The following is a 22,613-nucleotide window of genomic DNA, read 5'->3' as shown; positions in this document are numbered from 1 at the left end:
TCATGTGTTGACCCTCTTCCCCCGTAGAGCTTTTGAACCTGCCTTTATCCAACGTTCAGATTAATTCGCACATATTTGAGAAGATAATGCCCCATTTTTAATCATACATTTTCAAAAAGTAATACAAAAAAACCCGTAATCAACTGGGGAAGTTTCATGGCGACATCTATCAGTGAAAATATTCCCCTGCAGCGTCTCCCCTTAATGACCTCATGGCCGCGTCCCCTTCAGGACAAACGCTGGACGGCTAAATCGTCCTCGTTGTGTCCGACGCGTTCGTATGTAACGAGGCGCCGCTGCCGGGCCTCAGACTCTCAGAGTAGTTCCATCCTACGTGTTAACAGTGTCGGTCCATCTCTCCCTCGCCCTCACTCTCTCTCTCTCTCTCCTCTCGTGGTTTCTGGGAGAGAGTGTGTGTGTGTGAGAGAGAGAGAGAGAGAGAGAGAGAGAGAGAGAGAGAGAGAATTGATGAGGACAATAATTAATGAGATAGGGAATAAAAGAGGAGCAGGGACACACACACACACACACAGAGTGACCGGTGTATTTAGTATTCAGGGATTCAGTTCATTGATTTTCGGTGCCGTGCTGTGACGTCACACAGTAATCTAATCATTAAGAGGAGACTCTGGGCCAGTCAGTCAATGAGAGGACACCGTAGACGTCCCGACGACTCTTCTATTGGACGTTCAGAGACAAACATAGAACTATCTCCTCGTACACAAGCTGAGCTATACCTGTATGTATATCTGTCCAAAATTCTTTTAGGAGTGAATCTGCGAGTGATCAGGGCTTTGACTTGACCAGTGTTAATGGAGGCCTAGCGTATCGGCTCCACGTGGACTAAGAGCTGTATTATTAACTAAGAACAAAGTGAACAGAAATATAGAATATGGAGCAAAAAACATGGTCAGGACATTCACAGGTCAACGTCTGATTAGTCGTCTGAAAGATAAGTTCAGGTAGTTTGAATGTATTTCCAGATTCCTCAAAGACTTCTTTACCATCATCAGGTTAATCAGACGTCCTTCTCCTTATTTTACCCTTTCACACACAATAAGACGTCGTATAAAATGAGGACGAGTATTTATTATCGGCTGTCAGCTCGTCGCAACTTGAGCCAAATGACGCCAAATGACATCAGAACTCGCAGGCTTCACCGCAAGGTCAACTCACAGCTGAGTTTTGCTTCAGAAACGGGACAAATTAGATTAAATTCAATTCAATTTATTTTGTATAGCCCAAAAATCACAAATGCCTCACAAAGGGCTTTGCTATCTGTACACATGCGACCTCCTCTGTCCCGGGACGCTCACATCGGAACAGGAAAAAAAAGTCAAAAACGTGTTAAGAAAAAGGTTCAACGTTAAGCTGAGGGAAGCTTCTGACTGTGAATGAAACATCCGGTCAATCCCCCAAAATATGGCCACTGAGAAAACACTGTATGAACATTGAGAGAGGAAATGAAGTCCAGCTTAGGAGAGAGAAATGAGGTCACACACAGAGAGAGAGAGAGAGAGAGGGAGGGAGGGAGGGAGAGTAACTGGCAGAAAATTGTCCCTTTGCCATCACTTCCATTATCATTATTGCTCTGCAGTCATTTACAGACTCATCACTCTGCTATACGTTCCCCTATACCCTCCAACTCTGGTCCCTGCAGGCAGTCTGTGCTGCACGTGAACACAGCACTCAGGTAAAGGGTGTTGGGTTTTGCACGAGCATCGTAATGGCTGCATGCATGATCGTATACTCGTTGAGCTGTTCTGGTGTACAGAGATAACAGGCGAAGGTGGAGGTGAGGAATGCATGTGAAGAGGAGCGGTGTGTCCTCCGCCCAAGTGCATTCCATTGACACCGTGGTTGTCTATGCATAGATCTGATATCATCCTATGTATTAAAATGCAAGAAAGCTCACCCGTTATGTACTTCCATCACTGGCTCCAGAAAAAAACGACCGTTAACGTTTAGCCAGAGCTAACAAAATCTCAGCAATTTGGCAATTATTGTTCCACTGGAAAATCTGGCAAACGAGATAATAAAAGAAAGTTCTTTGGCGTTTGTTCCGGAGTGCTAGAACGAAGGGTTCGACCTGAGCCAGGCCAGCCTGCGCTCTGGTATCGGATCGTCACTCGGCATCTGCCGATGACGACAAGTTCATGTAACAGAATCGGTGTCAGGACACACACTTTGGTGGTTTGTTTGTTGTCAGTTTAACCCTTAAAGTAGTCGGTTTCACCACCACTTCGCAATAGAAACAGCTTTGGTCTTTTGATCAAAAAGAATTGGGTCACCTGTCAACACAGTGGTGGCCGATCAGAAATTGGTCAGTATATTTGGAAGCCACTGAGGAATGACATATTTCGGTCGTGAAGTCCTGAGAACTTGTACGGCGATAGTTTAGGTTTGCTGCAGTTAAAGCTTGAGCAGTTAAACTGGAGGATTATTGGCTGCATTACATCTTTGTGGTTCAAGCAGCCGTTGTGAGACAACATTTATGAAATGAAGAAGGTGACATGTACCTTTTTAAACAAAATATATATATATTTTTTGTGTTGCTAAAGCCCGCCCGCTTCAGTGTGTGGTGCTTTGTGCACACCCACACGCCCCTTGTGAACAGAAATAGAGATCACAGACACAAACGCACACCTACAGACACACAATGTGAGGGCAGCGAGGTGGTGAAGTTAAACCAGTTCACCATCACACGCACAGCGCTAACAGGCATTTCTTCTGCTTACGTGTCCTTTAGCAAGACACTTAAAGTTGTAATCAGCCCCAGCTCTGCTGCTCTCTACCTGACCTCTGACCTCTGACCTCTGACCTCTGACCTCTCTGGAAGAGAAGGAAAGAATAGACCATTTTATGGGGGATCAATGCATTTGACTTTTTTGGGGCGACACAACTCTCCCTCCGGCAGCCATACCAATAAGAGAACAACTGATTGTTTTGGTTGTCTCAACAATACCGATAACAATAATCAATGTATTTCCAGCAGACTGTAGCCAGTCAATTTGCATCAGATTTGCATTTCTGGTCACATGATGAATGTTAGTTCATCATGTATCACTCTGTTTTGGTCTCCACCAACTCATGAGAAAGTGCTAAACTGCTAAACGTTTTGTTCACCAGCTGGTCGAACCGTTATTTTAGAGGAAAACCTCTAAAAAAACCCAGAAAACAATAGATACACACAACTATCCAACTACATGACATGCACACAAACACCTACAAACAAGGACACAGAAGTCCAGACGTCGTGTCCTCATGAGGTCCAAGAGTCATGCTGGCAGGGGACGGAGGGACAGGTGGGCCAATCAGCCGACAGAGAGAGAGAGAGAGAGAGAGAGAGAGAGAGAGAGAGAGAGAGAGAGAGAGAGAGAGGTGAATGGAAAAACTGGAGGAAGATTAGAGACGCAGGGAAGAATGACGTGGGTGAACAGGAGAGGGATGAGTGTCTGTGTAATTAAAGGACAGGAATGGAGCAGGACTGACAAACAGCTACTGCACCAGAGAATTAGGAATCATACACTGTAGCTGGAAAATCTGGCAATGCAACGTGAATAAAGATCGAACATCTCTTACTCTGTTTTCCTGCTGTGTTCACACCGAATGCAAACATTCCCCTTACGTTACTCGCGCAAGTTTGACCACGGCATCGAAATAACCACTTTTGCTGCTTTGTGTATTTTGTGGAAGACCCAGATACGTCCGAAAACCGGGTTCACGGCATCGTCTCAGAGGAGCTCGGTGAAATCTCTCACCAGGTGTACTCACTGTATCGAGACACATGTCTGTCTACTGCAGCAGTGTGAACCCAAAATGAACACATTTTGATGTAATTTAATGGCAATAAACACACAGGAAGGAGCTATGTAATGAGGAAAAAGTCTGAATTCGTGCTTTGACGGATCTTTTGGCAAAACAATGAGCGAACACCGTTTAAAAATACTTGTTTTATGGACGTCGTTTGCATCAGTTCGTATGATATCAAAGCAAATTTACGTAATTTGCGTCTTTGCATTGGCTTTTGTGGACTGATGTTTTGAAGTCTGGAGTCCGGTGTTTTTGCCGTCGCCATCTTGGATTACGGCCGTCGCCATGTTGTTGTTTTTTGCAGCTAATGATTGTAAGTTACCATATTTGGATGTTAGACCATAAACTCATGTTTACACTGTTTACTGAGGTAATAAATCAAGAGAGAAGTAGAGTCATTTTCTCATAGACTTCTATACAACCAGAGGAGTCGCCCCCTGGTGGTCACTAGAGAGAATGCAGCTTTAACACACTTCTGCATCGGCTTCACTTTTCAGAACCGGAGGTTGCTTTAAGCTCCAAAACCCTCCAGTGGCCGGAGGGTGTTTGCAGAAAAGCACGCGCACTCATCAAGCCTTTCCCCGGATAACTAAAGGTTAATACACATGTGATTAAAGGACAGAAGGGCGGATGAGTGAAGACGTAGATGAGAGAGAAGAAAAGCCACCTTCCATTCTCCTTCGCCTGATCATACATGAAGTAAATGGAATAAAGGGGAAATGAGCGAGTTTGGTTTGGGGGTGGAGGTAGAGAGAGAGAGAGTCCATCAGCTGAGTGTTAGCACTCTGCTGAGATCAGCAATAATGTGTGAGGGAGAAAATGAAGAGAGGGAAGGAAAGAGGAAGGGGGGGGGGGAATGTGGTCAGAATGAGAGTGCTTGCATCCTGCCTCTGCCAATGAACGCTTCAGCAAACCAGGAGACGGGGGAAGAGAAAAGGGCAGAGAGGAATGAAACGAGGGATCGGATGAGATTGTTGGATGGAAAGAGGGAAAAGTGTCTTTGATGAAGTGAGAGGGAGAGGTCTCACGACACGAGCTGGTGGAAAAGATCCCCAAACCCCCCTAAGGTGAAGAAGCCGTTACAGCATCCCCCCCCCCCCCCCTTCACCTGCAATGCTATACCACCGAGATCTCTCCCGACACCCCTCTGCACCGAGCAGATGGGCTCTCCCAATGACAGAAAGTGATTGGGTCGTACCACCTTGGTGTCGGAGGACGGGAGGGGGGGGGGGGTTGAGCGGTGACATAACGGTTGGAGAGGGCTGCTTAATGTCCCGTATCTACAGAGAGGGGGGGGGGGGGGGGGATGTGAGAGGCTTGTTTTCTTACCTTGTTTTTTCCTGCAGAAAACAAAATCCACTAAGCTCTGCTAACATATGCAGACGGTACAGAACATCTCATCTACGGTGTTTAATGTGTCGCGGTCTTCTCAGGACAACTTTCACTAAAGAGTGAGAGAGGCTACTTCACGGTGGGCGGAGTCAGACAAACACTCGACTATCAACCAGGAGACCGGGGTTCGTGTCTCCTGTTTTGTTCTCTAAGTTCACGTACTTATTTTGAGCCCAACGATGATGTTTCTCCTAAGCTTAACTAAGTGGTTTTGTTGCCTATAAACATGACTGCGTAACATGACAACGCGGCGTAAAAATGACACTCGGGAAGCCTACGATGCGTTATCGTGACACGCTGCATGCCCTTAAATATCATATGCTTTTTTTACGTCTGGGAAACTTTCCATCCCGACTTTACTGCAGCATTTACGGCAAACAAGAGAATAATGACCACATTTATTTATTTGGTGCTTTTTTTGTTGCGCAAAAATCGAAATATTAATAATTATAACGGTAGAACCGGCGTACCCTATATATATATTTGTTACTTACACTATGTTCGAACATATTGTTCAAATTCCTGAACTGTGCACCGTGTCACAGTGGAACATTGTCCATCGTGTGTGTGTGTGTGTGTGTGTGTGTGTGTGTGTGTGTGTGTGTGTGTGTGTGTGTGTGTGTGTGTGCGTGTGTGTGTGTGTGTGTGTGTGTGTGTGTGTGAGAGGCGGGCGAGGGCTCAGCAGGAGGCACTAAGGGGACAGGAGTTCACACTGTGATGACACATGGCACTCCCACACTATTTCCACACAATACACACATAAACCATGTGCACATACTCTCTCACACACACACACACATGTACAGCTCATGCACATGTCAGTGGCTGGATCTTGTCCCGGTCTCTTGTCATGCTGTGAGTGTGTCTTTACTATTTTCTGCCATAGAAGCCGCACTGTGATGGCATGCATCACATACAACACACTAGAGGCACATGCATGTTGCGTTTGAGCTCATGACATAATTTAAATGTAAATATCAGCTCATATACGCCACGACACATCTTTACACAGTTATGCATTCATACTTGTGTAATGGGAAAGCCGGGTGTGACCCTGTGACCCTCGTTTGAAGTGCATCAACTGATCTGCAGGAAGCAGATTACAGATGCCGACTCAGCTGAACCAGCAGTGTTTTAGAAAAGGGGTCGCTACTTTGGCAAGAGTTGACTATAATCTGTGATCTAAATGATGAAGGTCCCGGTTCAGACTCTTAACGTAGATTAGATTAAATTACTGATATCTATATATGAGATCTGGGGGGGAAATCCTCCAGCGCTTTATTTCTTTTAGCGCTCTCCAAACAGGTGATACGACCGCAGAAAAACAAAGCTCTGGTCTCCAGGTCCTCATTTGATGCAACAAAATCAAAACACAGTCGGAGTAGGTTCCTGTTCGGCCATTTAAAACTAAAAAAATGCATGCGTCAAGTCAGTGCGGTGGGACCTTTAAAGGTGAGGAGCGTAGAAAGTTGAATTGGGTTATTGTGTTCTTGTCTTCTGGCCTCTGTGTTTTAGTTACAGGGCCAGCCTGTAGGATCTAGAGGGATCTAATAGCAGACGTGTTTTCATCCGTGTGTAATCACCTAAAAACAGGAATCGTGTCTTACAATTAGCCTTCATAGGGAGCGGTCCTCTTCACGTAGTCCACCATGTTGCATCATATGTTTGTACAGTAGCCCAGAACGGACAAACCAAGAGAGAGATTTTCACATTGTTTTTTTCCGTTACCTGAGGGCCACCGTAGTTCTCCAACACGCTTGTTGAACCGCTGTAACGTGAGCTGCAGAATGCAAAAAAAAAAAACATGTTATTATGGTATGGATGGCCTTTGAGTGAGAGGTGAGGTATTCAGTCGGCTGCAATCTGCAACCACACCGCTAGATGCCAACAAAATCCTACACACTGTCCCTTTAAGTCTAAATCAAAATGAGTCTTTGCTAACTTGAGTACGTGGAGGCTGCGCTGTGGCTGTGTGTGATACATTGTTCACTACGAGACGGATTTTAACCAATCAGAGTCGATTGGGGTTAAGTTCCTGATTGAAAAGCATCTCTTCTAGAGAGTTACAAGGCTCCGTCTCGTGTGTGTGTGTGCGTGTGTGTGTGTGGGGGGGGGGGATTTATGCGTCTGCGTACATGTTGTAGCAGAGAAAGTGGGTCGTCCACACTACCCGCAACGCATTCGTCTCCGTCATCGGATCGTACGCGCTGTGTGTGTGTGTATGTGTGTGTGTGTGTGTGTGTGTGTGTGTGTGTGTGTGCAGAGTGAGCGCATGCACATGATGAGAGTATATCTGTGTTTGTATGCGGTAAAAGGATGCACTCATTTGGCCAGTGTGTGTGTGTGTGTGTGTGTTTGTGTGTGTGTGTGTGTGTGGCTGCATGCCAGGGAAGTTATGCTTGTGTGTACACACTGTACACTTTCACCGTGCACGAGAGCTGCTGTTGTGTGAGGGGGTAGTTGAGGTTAATGTGTGTGTGTGCGTGTGTGTGTGTGTGTGTGTGTGTGTGTGTGTGTGTGTGTGTGTGTGTGTGTGTCTGTGTCTGTGTGTGTGTGTGTGTGTGTGTGGGAGGGAGATGCGGGGGCTCGGAGGGGTTGAAAATCAATCGCTAGGAGACCCACTTCCCATCCCCGTTGCTGCGGCAATGCCGAGATTCCATCAATGAGCCAGTGCTGCGTTGCCCCGGCAACGCTTATGAATGAGAGCAGGTTGGTAACCGTGGAGACTCGGCGAAGAGAGGAATCGCCGGTCACCATGGCAATGCCGCGAGCGGGGAGAGACCGGGGCGAAGTGAAGGCGGCGAGTGACCCCTGAGATCTTCCTCATCAGGGCCAGAAATCACCATCATCTTCATCATCATCTTCACCTTCATCATCTTCATCGTCACCACCATCACCATCTTCATCGTCATCTTCAACGTCATCGTCGTCATTATCGTCGTCACCATCATCGTCTTCATCTTCATCATCACCTTCATCTCGTCAGTGGCCCTCTGTAGAGACATCAGGACATCGTGAACGCTTGTTTCCGTCGGCTGCCGTGAAGCGATTATTGAGTCGAGGTACGCAGACGATGACGTCGTCACGAGTCGAACCTCAAACGGTGAAAAAGAAACGACGTAGAAAACTCTGTTTTTTGTCTCTTCAGCGGATCAGAAGCTTCAGTGAACGTCAGGCGCGTTACTACTACGTACTAAGTAGTTCTGTTGCCTAAGATGTTTCCTGTGAAGACAGAAGATACTTTTTAAAAAACTGTGTACATGTAACGAGCCGAAATTGACAAGCGAACTGCTGGACTTTCGTATGAAAACCAGGCGGCAACCTCCGGTTCTGCCGAGTGAAGCCGATCCTTCAAGTCTTAAAACCTGCATTCTCTCTAGTGTCCACCAGGGGGCGACTCCTCTGGTTGTATAGAAGTCTATGAGAAAATGACTCTACTTCTCTCTTGATTTATTACCTCAGTAAACATTGTAAACATGAGTTTATGGTCTCAATCTCTAGTTTCAAGTCTTCTTCAATACAGCATGATGTTCATTTAGTAAATTATGCTCCATTTAGAGTCAAAGAGACATGATACACCAAAAATGAGGAGTAACATTTTCTCTAGACATCCTCCAAACCGTTGCGTGACGACACGTTGCTTCACTCACATGACATCCTTCATCTGCACCTCGTTCATTACTACTCATCCGTTAAGACACCTCGCTTAAGTGAAATGCAAGTCGCAATACAACAACGAAGAGGTCAAACACAGGAAAGGTGAACACACTGTTAGCATATTATAGCACAGTTTAAGTTGTGTGTACGTGTGTGTGTGTGTGTGTGTGTGTGTGTGTGTGTGTGTGTGTGTGTGTGTGTGCTTTACAGGTTGATTGTTAGGTGTTTGCCGGGAGTGAAAGCTTCTGTCATCACTGTCCAAACACCTTTCTCCCTCCTGCAGATGAGACTCTTTCTCTCTGGAGTCTCTGTCTCTCTTTGGGGGTTTTTCTCTCTCTCTCAGCAGTCAAATCTCACACTTTTGATACACAGGACTATCACTCTGTTTCAATCTGCTCACTCTCTCTCTCACTCTCATGTCTCGCGGGGGGGATGGATGTTGGGTCTGCATTTCATCAGGGACGCTCATCTAAATGAATGATTTTGTACATTTTGGTCACATTCAACTGTAGGTAAATAACAGAGAAAATAGGGAAAATTGGGATTAGCATTTACAATTAAAAATGAAGTTTTTTTCATCACAAATACTAATTCAAAGGCTGTGTTTTAGATCGCATGCTAACATACCATCATGCTAAGTATGACGTAAAAGTGAGAATGATGCGCGTTCACGATTCATAGTATTTGAGTATGAGACATGAGCTTAATCCACATACTTAACTGCCTCACAATCAGCCGGCAACCTCCAGTTCAGAAAAGTGAAGCCAATGAGGAAGCGTCTTAAAGCTGCACTATCGCTAATGACCACCAGGGGGCGACTCCTCTGGTTGTATAGAAGTCTATGAGAAAATGACTCTACTTCTCTCTTGATTTATTACCTCAGTAAACATTGTAAACATGAGTTTATGGTCTCAATCTCTAGTTTCAAGTCTTCTTCAATACAGCATGATGTTCATTTAGTAAATGATGGTCCATTTAGAGTCAAACAGACCATAAAGCAGGGGATGCTTTAGGGGCGGGGCTACACAGTGATTGACAGGTCGCTGCCGCTAACAGAGCTGTATACGGCGTCTCTACATCACTCCTCCGCATTCAAAATATGGTCACTTCTGTTCCTTGGTTGCAAAAAACAAGATGGCGACGGCGAAATCGCCGAACTCGAGGCTTCAAAACATCAGTCCACAAACCAATGAGAGACGTCACGATGACCACGTCAGTAGAGAGAACTGGAGGTTCCCACCTGGTTTATAGACATGGATTAAACATCTTTAAATTACTTTAGATCACTGATACTGTGGCAAAATGAATTGGGCATTTCAAGATTATATATTTTTTTAAATAAATGCTTACTTTTTGTCTCTCATGACCTCACTAGTCTCACATAGGCCATGGAAATATGAAATCAAATTTACAAAATAGAACGATAATAGTCATATAGCAACATTATTAAGACATGTCTGCCTCTTCTCTCTCGTCGTCTTTTCCTTCTCTGCTGCTCTCAGTTGTTTTTCTTCCCCTCCTTCCATTCTACTCCTTCACATTCATGTTGTTCCACTGCCCCCCCCCCCCCCCCCCCCCCCCCCCCCCCCCTCCATCCCCATCACAACCGGCAGCACAGCCGCCGCTCCCTCTACCGGCCGCCTCGGTGCACTGTGTGGGCCGGTTCAGCCGTTGTTGCCACGGGTGACTGCATCCTGGAGGTTTTTTAGTTTGTCTGAGAGGAGCGGACGGTGAATACTGAGGATCCGCTCGTTTCGCCTCCTCGAGTGAGATGTGAGAAACGCGGAAACCGGTGAAACGGGACGAACGCAAAACAAAGAGGAAAATGAATGACAGAGAGAGAGACAAGAGAGGCAGGAACAGAAATTTAAATTCAAGAGATCAAAACAGAACCTTTTGGTCTTTTGCTGCATCCGTCCTAATCGGCATGCACAGATCCAACTCACTCAGTCTGAAGACGCATCCGACGCTTTAACGGTCCCAGTGGGGGAAGTAGCAGTTTGAGCAAATAGTAGCAAGAAAAAATCCTTAAAACGTACGACAAATACACAAAATTAGAAATGTATTAAATACGAAAAGCACACAAAAAAACTATGAAGTGAAAATACTGTACGTGTGTAGCTGTAAACCCTAAAAATGTAGATTAAACATCACAAAGTCACACGCGAGAACGTTGAAGAACGCTCTCATGTGCTCGGCGTCGGACTGTGTGATCCATACGTGTGTCCTGTTGGACCTTTACTGGACCGGAGGCTGTTTGCTTCTGTGTTTTTGCTGAGGTCTGGCGTTTTTTAGGGTCTGCAGCACGGCCTTTAGCCACGGCAGTTAAAAAGCCATTGAGGGAATGAGGGGCTTGGCTGCCGGTACCGTTTCTGTTAATAGATGACGTCTTACTGGAATTAGCAACCGACCAGACAGATGGAGGGGGGGGGGGGGGGGGGGGGGGTTGAATCTTTGTCTTGGTTTTTCTCTCGTCCTGTAGCTGTCGTAATATTTAGGGCTGCTCGCCCACGTCATTATCAGGTACGCTTGTTTTTAAGATCTTGTAAGACACAAAAGCTCTAAATATACGCAGATAGTGCAAATCTAACAAAGATCGGCCACGTTGGCCTCGTGTTTTACTGTCAGCAAGCCTCAGACCTCCATTCATTTAGATTCGTCATAACGAGCGAGAGGAACTTATTACAGTCTGCATGTTACACATTTGGTAAAAACAGGCCGCTGGCCTTCTATTGGAGGGTTTGCGTGTATAAATACAGTTCACTAGGAAATCTCTTCTCAGCACTGCAGGAGATGACCCATCAAAACCCCGTTGGTGTCTGATTAGCATAGATGAATTAGCCGTCCACGGTTTACTGGCGTCACCTTTATAAACTGACTTGGTGTCGTTATTAAAGGAGCTGCTCACAGTAATGTTTTACTATCAGCGGTTGTTTTATCTTCTATTGATACGTGATATAATATATACATCCCAATGAAATTCCCCAGTTGATGACTGACATCAAGACAATTATTTTTTGTGTGACAAGTTTTCTGAAATTCTATGTTTAAATATGCAAATGAGGCATTATCTAATGGTACCTTTTGGAGGGCTTTTAGGAGAAAGTAAAATAAAAACCTGAATGTGTATTTTGGATGTTTTCTTTCCAGTAGTCTGAAATAAAAACATGTCTGTCCACGTCGTGCTCCCCCCCCCCTTCGTTACTCTCTCTCCTCTTCCTCAGTGCATCCCCCCCCCCCCTCCTCATGTTGGACAGACCCTTCCGCCCCCGTACGAGACAGAGCATGGAATCTTCCAGCCTGTTTTTCTGGCTGACTTTACACCAGAGTTTCACACGTACGCACTAAAGACACATAAAGCGCTGCGGTCAGAGCAGGATACGGGGAACGAGGCCGTAGTGGCGAGAGAGCCATTATACTGTTACTGCATCACTGACTCAATCCTCTCTGTTGTACTTGTCAACTTTAACCTATAAATACACGTTTACGTTTATATTGGATGATCTGACCACAAGGTGCACGCCCAGCGAGCTGCAGAATCATGATTTATTTCTCTGGTATGGCACAAATTTAAATATGGTCATTGTTGAAAAGATTTGGTAATTTCACAATTTGATAATTTGACAAAGCGATCGACCACTCGAGGTCCACTTCCTCCGTTGTTCTGGAGCTTTTGACGGAGTCTCGTAATAACCGTCGTACTCGGACTGACTTTTCTCATGGAAACTATAGAAAAGTGGAAAGTCTGGCAAGTTATATCATCAGCAAAATACTCGTCCCAGTTCACTGAAGGCCATCTCCATTTGTCGAAACATGCCATGTGTCGGTAGTTTAGGCTCTCCGTTCTGAAATAAATGGGGCGTCACAGAGTGTGACGAGGCATGTTTTAGCTGATTAGATTCTTTTTGAAAGACATACACCTTTAAAGTGACGTTGTTCCCTCTTTCTTTGCTTTCTCTCTGCAGTATTTTGTCGTCAGTGGGGTCTCAGCTTGACCTGAGGACACTACGAGCCGTCAGAGTGCTACGACCACTGAAGCTGGTGTCTGGGATTCCCAGTAAGTGTTTCTTTGTGTGCATGCCGCCCATTTTCACTTGGAAATTTGAGAAACCAATGCATGTATTTACTAAAACCGGTTGACAGTGCTCCCCTCGTTCAATAAGGAAGACTCTGAATGCTTAAATATTCGAACGAAATGGCGGGAAAATAAATTACCCCAAATCCGTCCACTATAACATACAACGTTGATCCTCTGATTGTGTCCTCCAGGCCTGCAGGTGGTGCTCAAGTCCATTATGAAGGCTATGATCCCCCTGCTGCAGATTGGCCTGCTGTTGTTCGTGGCCATCCTCATGTTCGCCATCATCGGCCTGGAGTTCTACATGGGAAAGTTCCACAAGACCTGCTTCGACAAAGTCACGCGTAAGAAAAAAAAAGTCCAAAAGCCGGCCGTTCCTTTTTTTACTGCAGATCTTTTGACTTGCTGTGTGGTGTGAAACGCACCGGTGAGGCCGATAACATTAACGATGGCTCCGTCCCATTCGGGCGTGCCATTGGCCTTTTTCAGGGAAAGATATGTTTGACATGTCACAGTAGGAAAAGCAGAGGTGTAAATAATCAAAAGAATGATGTATAAATTCAAATTAGCTGCTTCAGTTTTAAGCGGGCAGCAACCTCCGGTTCTGCCAAATGTGGAAGTGTCTTAAAACCTGCATTCTCTCTAGTGTCCACCAGGGGGCGACTCCTCTGGTTGTATAGAAGTCTATGAGAAAATGACTCTACTTCTCTCTTGATTTATTACCTCAGTAAACATTGTAAACATGAGTTTATGGTCTCAATCTCTAGTTTCAAGTCTTCTTCAATACAGCATGATGTTCATTTAGTAAATGATGGTCCATTTAGAGTCACACAGACCATAAAGCAGGGGATGCTTTAGGGGCGGGGCTACACAGTGATTGACAGGTCTCTACCACGTATATGGCGTCTCTACGTCTCTCCTCCTCAGTCTTAATATGGTCACATCGTTCACTGACTGCAAAAAGCCAAGATGGCGACAGCAAAATCGCCCAAACTTGATTCTTCATAACCTACAAACCAATGGGTGACGTCACGATGACTAAGTTCACTTCTTATATAGAGTCTTATGTTTTTAAGGGTCCTGGTCACACCGACAGTGGGAAACACAGTCATCATTAATGTTTTTTAGCAACACCTTCCCTTTTCTTACTACTGTGAGTCAAAGTTGCGGCTTTGTAACGGCTACCATGCAAAATACCCTTTTAGATATTCATGTTATAAATTACACGTGTGTTTAACGGGGAAAAGTTTGTGAGTTCGTCCACACCACCAGCTCCTTTTGGATCCGTAACATGTGTTTGTTAGAATTCTGATCCAAACTGAATTCATTACAATGCCGGATCTTTCTCTCCTTCATCAGGAGAGGTAGTGGACTCATTGCCGTGCGGCACAGTTTTGCCGTCGCGGCTGTGTCCTAACGGCACATTGTGCGAAGATCACTGGATTGGACCCAACTACGGCATCACCCAGTTCGACAACATCCTGTTCGCCGTGCTCACCGTCTTCCAGTGCATCACCATGGAGGGATGGACGGACATGCTCTACTACGTGAGTTAGCTTTTAAGTAACATGGAAGTTTGACTTACAGGATTAACAGCAAGGAGTTTCAGGCCCCACTCCGATCCACGAGGTCTGTAATTGACACAAACAATAAAGTCACCTTTTTACAATAGAAAGCAGAAGGCCAGCTAAAGCAGACATCCTTTAGAAATCTTTAGTTATTTAATATTTTATTTGGGCTGTATACAAAAACTACTTGACTAACATAAACCTTGAGAAGTACCAGAATATTAGTTACAATCAGGCTTAATTTCTAATTCTCGAAAAACACCGTCCATATGTGAGCAACAAAATAATGAGCAAGCTTGTGCTTAGCATTGTCCGTTAATTTAAATGAAAGTCATGCTTAACAGATGTAACTGTACTGACCCCGACACACAGATTTTCATCTCTTTAAAACAAGATAAGTGTTTTACGAAGAAGCACTATGCTAACCATTTAGCCTGATGAAAAATTTAATTATAGCTATTATCAGACTGAGAAGCACAGTCCTCTGCATCGGGTCCCCGCTGTGCCAACGTGGCCTTATTCAAACCAGGAGGAAACCTCTGTTTTGAAAAGTGAAGCCCATGTAGTAGTGGCTTAAAGCTGCATTCTCTCTAGTGTCCACCAGGGGGCGACTCCTCTGGTTGTATAGAAGTCTATGAGAAAATGACTCTACTTCTCTCTTGATTTATTACCTCAGTAAACATTGTAAACATGAGTTTATGGTCTCAATCTCTAGTTTCAAGTCTTCTTCAGTACAGCATGATGTTCATTTAGTAAATGATGGTCCATTCAGAGTCAAACAGACCATAAAGCAGGGGATGCTTTAGGGGCGGGGCAGCTGTGGTTGATCAAGTCGTTACCATTGCGTTGTCCGGTCTGGGAGTTGTCCATGTTTTCGTCTTTACCTCTTTCACACTTCATGAAATTGAATTGGGACATTTTAATCGGCTAAAAAAATGTCTTATTTGTACTTAGCTCCACCCTCTCGTGTCACTTTTAAACCAAGATGGCGACGGCCCAAAAAACCACGATAGCAACTAACGACTGAACGACCAAACTCAGGTCTTCGTAACCGTTTGCTTGCGAACCAACGGGTGACGTCACTGGGACTATATCCGCTTCTTGTGTTGACCAACAGCTTGGGTCTATGTTTACTTCCTGTCAGCTTGTGTCATTCACACACACTGCAACAGGAAATGAGCGTGGACACATTTGTCTCTGCAGTCTATGATTGTAACAAATAAGAAGGCCGTGTATGAAGTCACCGTTGCGATTGTTCTTTGTGATCTCTGTGATGTGCGTTGGGTTTGTACTGTATCCTTTTTAGCACCCTGAAGGAGTCGCGGGGGGGGCGGGTGGGTGTGGAGGGGTTGGTGATTGGCTTGAATTTCATTCAGCCAAATGAGGCATAAAGTAGTTTGAGATTTGATTCAAAACACCATTTATTTGTCTAAAAGCCATTTTCCATCCCACTCTCTTTCTCATTCTCCCGACTCCCTTTTATCCGTCTTCTCATCTGTCCTTTTTTCCTGCCGTCGGAGTCGCTCTCTCCCTCCCTCTCCGTCTCCTTCTCTTCCACTCTCTATTCTGGGCCGTCTCGCTCTATATTTAACATCTTTTTTCTGATGGATGGAGGCCGACTTCCACACTCACACGGGCAGTCAGGAGGAAACCAATGAAAGTTTAATAGAGAACGGCGCTGCTTGCACTAGCTGTACCATGCAGGATAAAACACACGCACACAAGCGCTCCAGCAGCAGATAATAATCAGCTGATAGTTCCATTTAGGCGTTACACGGCTAACAGAAACACAATATGCTCCGGTAACCTGGATTCTCTCATTGTCAGCTTATTTGTGGGGGGAAAAAAAAGGAAGTGGCATCGTGTCAGTCAATTTTGTCGCTGTTGACGTTGCTCACCAGACACCCCGGTGCGATCGATGTTCGTGAAAGCAGGAGACGCTGTATTGTCACACCGCACACGGCATTGTGTCCGTATGTTGTCTTGTTTGCACGCAAATAAGTCTCTGAGGCCGGGTCAGGTTTTAGGATATGAACATGTGTCACTCCTCTAGCCAGAGTAATACACATACCCGGTCTCTCCTTGGCTCTTGTGCATTAAAGATAAAGTCGCCAACATCGTTCAGTCCATCCTGGTGTCTTCGGTTAGTTAGCTTAATTTTTATTAGCCAAGTAGTTTGATTGTGATCTCGTAAAAAATTCAAACAAAATCGCAAATAATTCAGTCAGGGATTTTAGACACAACCTAGCTAAAACTGCAACAGCTTAAGACTGTAACATAACATATTTGTTTTCAATATTTACCCGCCTAATTCATAACCTTGCCCGAAACCTGTATGAAACCCAGGCGGCAAACTCCTGTTGTGCCGAGTGAAGCCAATTCTGAAGAGTCTTAAAACCTGCATTCTCTCTAATGTCCACCAGGGGGCGACTCCTCTGGTTGCATAGAAGTCTATGAGAAAATGACTCTACTTCTCTCTTGATTTATTACCTCAGTAAACATTGTAAACATGAGTTTATGGTCTCAATCTCTAGTTTCAAGTCTTCTTCAATACAGCATGATGTTCATTTAGTAACAACAAACAACAAATATTACATTGTTATATTATATTATTACACTGTTAACTTCCAAAAGCAGACCACATTTCATCCACCAACGTAACGCTATTTGTCCCAGTCTAACTTTGCACAATCTGGCAAAAATTTGTGTGTAAACATACGAGTTTGGTCTGTTTACAGCAACATTTCCCAGGGCAACTTTAACTTTTTAGTTTAAAACTTTTATAATGTAAGCTAAAACAATGAAACCCAAACTGTATTACACTGAGAAGTTTAGTCTCTCTCTACTGCAGATGAAATATTCAAACATGAAAGTCTGTGTACGAGAAAGTGAAACATTTCTGAGCTTTCAGGTCATCATCAATCTTGATGAACATATACATTTTTAATAAATTAGATGAGTAATACCGCGTCTGTCTCTGTGTTTTCTCCCGCAGAGTAATGACGTGGAGGGCAGCGCCTGGAACTGGATGTACTACATCCCCCTCATCATCATCGGCTCCTTCTTCATGCTCAACCTGGTGCTGGGTGTGCTCTCAGGGTATATGCTTCCTCACAAGCACTCACTGTCACACAGTTTAATATATAATACCGTTTTCCCTCCGTTTGCCTTTGTACGATTCATATTTTCTGCTTTGTTTGATCGAAATGAGACCAAAATGACATAGAAAAACAATGCGCCCGCAGTGAATTTGCCAAAGAGAGAGAGCGAGTGGAGAACAGGAGCGAGTTCCTCAAGCTGAGGCGACAGCAGCAGATTGAGAGAGAGCTCAACGGGTACCTGGAGTGGATCTGCAAAGCAGGTCAGTGCACACTGATGAACACACACACACACACACACACATACGCTGCTGGTTCCCATGTATACACATACTCTATGCGGAAAAACCAACAGTGACTAACATGATATTTTCTTGTCCAGAAGAGGTGATTCTGGCCGAGGAGGACGGCACAGGGAACTTTGATGGTAACTGAACCTTCTCTCACTTATTTTTAATTGTGTGTGTGTGTGCGTGTGTGTGTGTGTGTGATAGCTGTAAGGAAAAAGAGTGAGGCTAATGAATTAGTGCAGTCGGCAAAAGTCGGTATTGGAGACAGAGCTTCATAGAGACTAGAGACTTAGAGAGAAGCGGGCGTTCACAGTACTAATAGTTTCCATTCACATATTTTAAAGTGTTGCATTAGAAAAGCTGGATGGATCGGCAAAATCTGTCAATAAACTGTTGATGCACTAAATGGATCATGGAAACACCTTTCCACGCTGAATGAGTTCGGCAAGAGTGAAGCCAACGTGAAAGTGTCTTAAAGCTGCATTCTCTCTAGTGTCCACCAGGGGGCAACTCCTCTGGTTGTATAGAAGTCTATGAGAAAATGACTCTACTTCTCTCTTGATTTATTACCTCAGTAAACATTGTAAACATGAGTTTATGGTCTCAATCTCTAGTTTCAAGTCTTCTTCAATACAGCATGATGTTCATTTAGTAAATGATGGTCCATTTAGAGTCAAACAGACCATAAAGCAGGGGATGCTTTAGGGGCGGGGCTTACTGTGATTGACAGGTCTCTACAGCTTATACTGCTCAGTTGAAGGTGTGAATGTGGGGTTTAGCACAAGACAGTTGGATGGGTAAGACAGAAACATTTCAGAGATATTTAGATAAACAGAAGACACAATATTATTTTTTTTCCTCATCGCTAGGCTCGAGGCGAAGGCCAACCATCAAAACCAAAAACAACAAGACGGAGCTGCTGAACCCTGAGGAGGGAGAGGACAACATGGGCGATGCAGTAGGTGAGCAAAACATAGAGGGATGAAGACGTGTGAGGACAACAAACCTCTTTCAAAGTTTCTGCTCTTTTCCAGCCAAACTTCAGCTCTTTGGTTTAAACATCAGCAGCGGGCTGTCACCAAATGTTAATGATGAGCCTTACATCCTCTACAGTGGGTCCAAAAAGAGAAACTATATCAGTCAAACTTAACTATAAACCTCCACGCCCCCCCCCCCCCCCCCCCCCCCTCAGGTTTTGGCCGCTCCAGCGTAAAGAGCGGGAAAGACGGCTCCAACTACAACAAGAAGGAGCGACGACTGCGATTCTTCATCCGCAAGATAGTGAAGACTCAGGCTTTCTATTGGACGGTGCTCTGCCTGGTGGGCCTCAACACCATGTGTGTCGCTGCGGTGCACTACAACCAGCCTGATATTCTCTCCGACTTCCTCTGTGAGTAAACGCACACATCAAACACGCTACATGTCAGGGACAGACACTAGTATATATATATATTTGTTTAGTTCTTATTGGTTTTCCATTAAAGCCACCGTACATTTGTTAGCCGCATATATTGGAAATGAAAGCTTATCCAAGCGTAGGGCAGCGGCAATATTCAAATTACTGCAGTTGTGAGAGTTACCCAACCAATCGCTACCCCCAACCCCCCCCCCCAACCCCCCCAACCCCCCCAACCACCTTTACCACCGCATCCAGATCTTCACAAGAATATCTGATTGTCCAACCAAGAATGTGATAGATATAATGCACTGTACATATAAATCATATAAAATCAAGAAAATTTTAAAATTTTTAAATTTTGTATTTTACGTAATTTATACTATTTATATATATATATATACTGTATACATAGATAGATAATAATACATAGATAATAGATAATAAATACATATTTGTTTAAATAAATACATCTATAAAATTAGAACATTTAAAATAGAACAAATGCGATAACAATTGTATTAATAAAGAACATTGCACTCGCCCCACGGGCCACCAAGCCCTTACATTTGGTGTCCAAAGAACATCTTTGGAACTTTATTCTGGTCTCTCACAGACTCCTGCCGTGCGTTGCGTTGTTTTCCATTGCAAGGTCCTAACTAGTCGAGAGCAAGCGAGCATTTTGAGCTAAATATTTGTCAAGATGCCCTGTTTCTATTTAACGCTTGTCACACTGTGAAAACCACACCCACCGAAAGGGGAAAACAGCTGGCGAACACAATATGCAACCCGGGGCTAAAGCGCTAACTCGTCATTTTATCGTAGCTCCCTGTGTCTGCCAGGGCTGCAGTCGATAGCTATAAACTGATGATGATGACAAGTTAGCTGTTAGCGAGCTAATATTAGCTGTGTGTTAGGAAGCTACTGTAGTTAGCTGAGGGCACTTGCAAACATAATATAGCTTTTCTGGTGTATCCACATTCCACGATGACACCAGCTGCTTTCTGTCAAAATGTTTCAGCGTAACTCGCAGAGATGTAGTTAGTCTAAAACTACACACGTTCCCATTCTGATGCTTCACATTTTTGTCCCAAAGGCTCCGTTTTTCGCCACGATCGTCGGGACACTTGTTAGCTGTTAGGACACATTGGCGGCCACAGCACACACACACACACACACACACACACACACACACGCACACACACACACACACACACACACACACACACACACACACACACGCACGCCTCGTCCTATTACACTTCAAATCCTCTGTTTCCTCCCACACATGCACACCACACATTTACAATTTGGACTCCTTTAAATAGCAGAAGTGTTGCGTTTTTGTACGATCTCGTCCATCATCACCTCATTTCTTCATCTTCCCCGTTTGTTTAGTCACCGCTTGCTCAGTTATACTTATATACAAGACGGCCAAATCAAATATTATTCTACAGCTTTACAATATGATGAAGAAATACAAGTGTGACACATAAGTATTCTGCTGTTGTCCCAGATATCCAGCGGGAGCTTCGTTGCAGCAAATTGTTTTTTTTGAATAACTGTCAAAACTAAATATGAGCAGAAAGACTTTAAGTTGTTGCTACTCGTCCGCATCGATGATACAACTGTGAGTGTATTTTTTACATCCTGCTTATTTCATTCTTTATGTTAGTTCTAGATGCAGACTTGATGCTGCTGCTGACATGACCAGACACACACACACACACACACACACACACACACACACACACACACACTGGCTGGTGTCCAGTGTCATTAGCATATGAAGCTGCTGATGGAGTCCATTCATCACCAGACTGTCATACACCGCTGGGCTCGCACCACTATTGACTTCCACTCATCTAACTCTCTTTCTCTCGCTCACTTTCCCTTCCTCCTCTTTTGTTTTCCCTCCCCTCCTCTCCTCCACCACTTTCTCTCTTTTTATCTGACTTCTCCACCTCTCTCTCTTGCGCTTTGTATTTTCCTCCACCTCCCTCCCTCTTTTTTTATTTCAATCACTCTTAATCTCTCCGTGACCTCACCCTTTCATTTTCACCTTCCTCTGTCCCCCATTTAACCCACTCCCTCTTTATCCTCCCTACCTCCTGTCCTCTCTTTCTCCTTCCTTCCTTTTTTTTCCTTTTCTCTTCTTCCCCCCTCCTTCCTTTTCTTCTCTTTTTTTATTCATCCCTCCATCCTCTCCTCTCTTTCTCCTTCCTCCCCCCTTCCCTCTCTTTTTCTCCTCCCGCTCTCGCTCAATCCCTCTCTCTTTCTCCTTCCTTCTCCCTCCTATTCCTATCTTTTTCTCCATCCTCCCTCCTTTTCCTCTTCTATTCTCCTCCCACCCTCCTTCCCTCTCTCTATATCCTCCCTCCCTGTTTCCTTCTCTCTTTTCCCGCCCCTCATTTCTCTCTCTCTCTCTCGCTCTCTTTCTCCTTCCTCCCCCTTTCCCTCTCTTTTTCTCCTCCCACTCTCACTCCTTCCCTCTCTCTTTCGCCATCCTCTCTCCCTCCTTCCCTCTTTCATTCTCCTCCCACCACCCTTCCCTCTCTCTTTCTCCTTTTCCTATCTTTTTCTCCATCCTCCCTCCTTTTCCTCTTCTATTCTCCTCCCACCCTCCTTCCCTCTCTCTATATCCTCCCTCCCCCTTTCCTTTTCTATTTTCCCACCCCTCATTTCTCTCTCTCTCTTTCTCTCTCTCTCTCTCTCTCTCTCGCTCCTTCCTCCCCCCTTTCCTTCTCTCTTTCTCCTCCTCCCCCCCTCCAGTCTATGCAGAGTTTATCTTCCTCGGTTTGTTCATGTCTGAGATGTGTATCAAGATGTACGGTCTGGGCATCCAGCCCTACCTCCACTCCTCATTCAACTGCTTCGACTGTGTGGTGAGTGCACACACACACACACACACACACACACACACACACACACACACACACCGTAAGTGGGTGAAAAAACAAACCCAACACTCCATTTAATCAACAGATTTTTTCTCATGCAGCTCTGCGACAAATGAACAATGAGCCGATTCAGCGCCGCGTTTGTCACCAATAGTTTGTGCAATAACGGAGCATTCGTCTGTCCCGCTGACACGTGCTGCAGAGTTTTACTTCTTCTTACACGGCGACATACGACACGCGTGTAAAGTGAGGCCACGTGAAACGGTATCCAGTCAGCAGGCAGCGAGTTAGACACTCCGGATGCTTCTGTCGGCATTTATTCATCGAACATTCACAAAGAAAAGATCCACGAGGAGTTCAAAGTGTCTGAACTCAGAGACGGCTGAAGGACCTTCAGTTCACTGGATACCTGAAGACTGAA

General features: G+C 44.8%; 1 protein-coding gene across 1 annotated transcript in view; it reads left to right on the top strand.

Moving 5' to 3' along the window:
* Positions 1-22,613, top strand: part of cacna1ab (calcium channel, voltage-dependent, P/Q type, alpha 1A subunit, b) — a gene marked incomplete at both ends in the record, with an annotated part of 141,531 nt that overhangs the window by 53,245 nt on the left and 65,673 nt on the right. Inside the window, 9 exon segments of the mRNA XM_079159692.1 lie at positions 12,828-12,919; positions 13,132-13,284; positions 14,300-14,487; positions 17,504-17,607; positions 17,754-17,869; positions 17,989-18,033; positions 18,766-18,858; positions 19,089-19,286; positions 22,065-22,177. Of these exon segments, the coding sequence (XP_079015818.1) occupies positions 12,828-12,919; positions 13,132-13,284; positions 14,300-14,487; positions 17,504-17,607; positions 17,754-17,869; positions 17,989-18,033; positions 18,766-18,858; positions 19,089-19,286; positions 22,065-22,177 (1,102 nt within the window).

The sequence above is a fragment of the Pholis gunnellus genome (assembly GCF_910591455.1).
Source record: "Pholis gunnellus genome assembly, chromosome: 5".
Taxonomy (NCBI): Eukaryota; Metazoa; Chordata; class Actinopteri; order Perciformes; family Pholidae; genus Pholis; species Pholis gunnellus.
The sequence above is the reverse complement of the archived record's forward strand: the minus strand, read 5'-3'. Positions and strand labels throughout refer to the sequence as shown.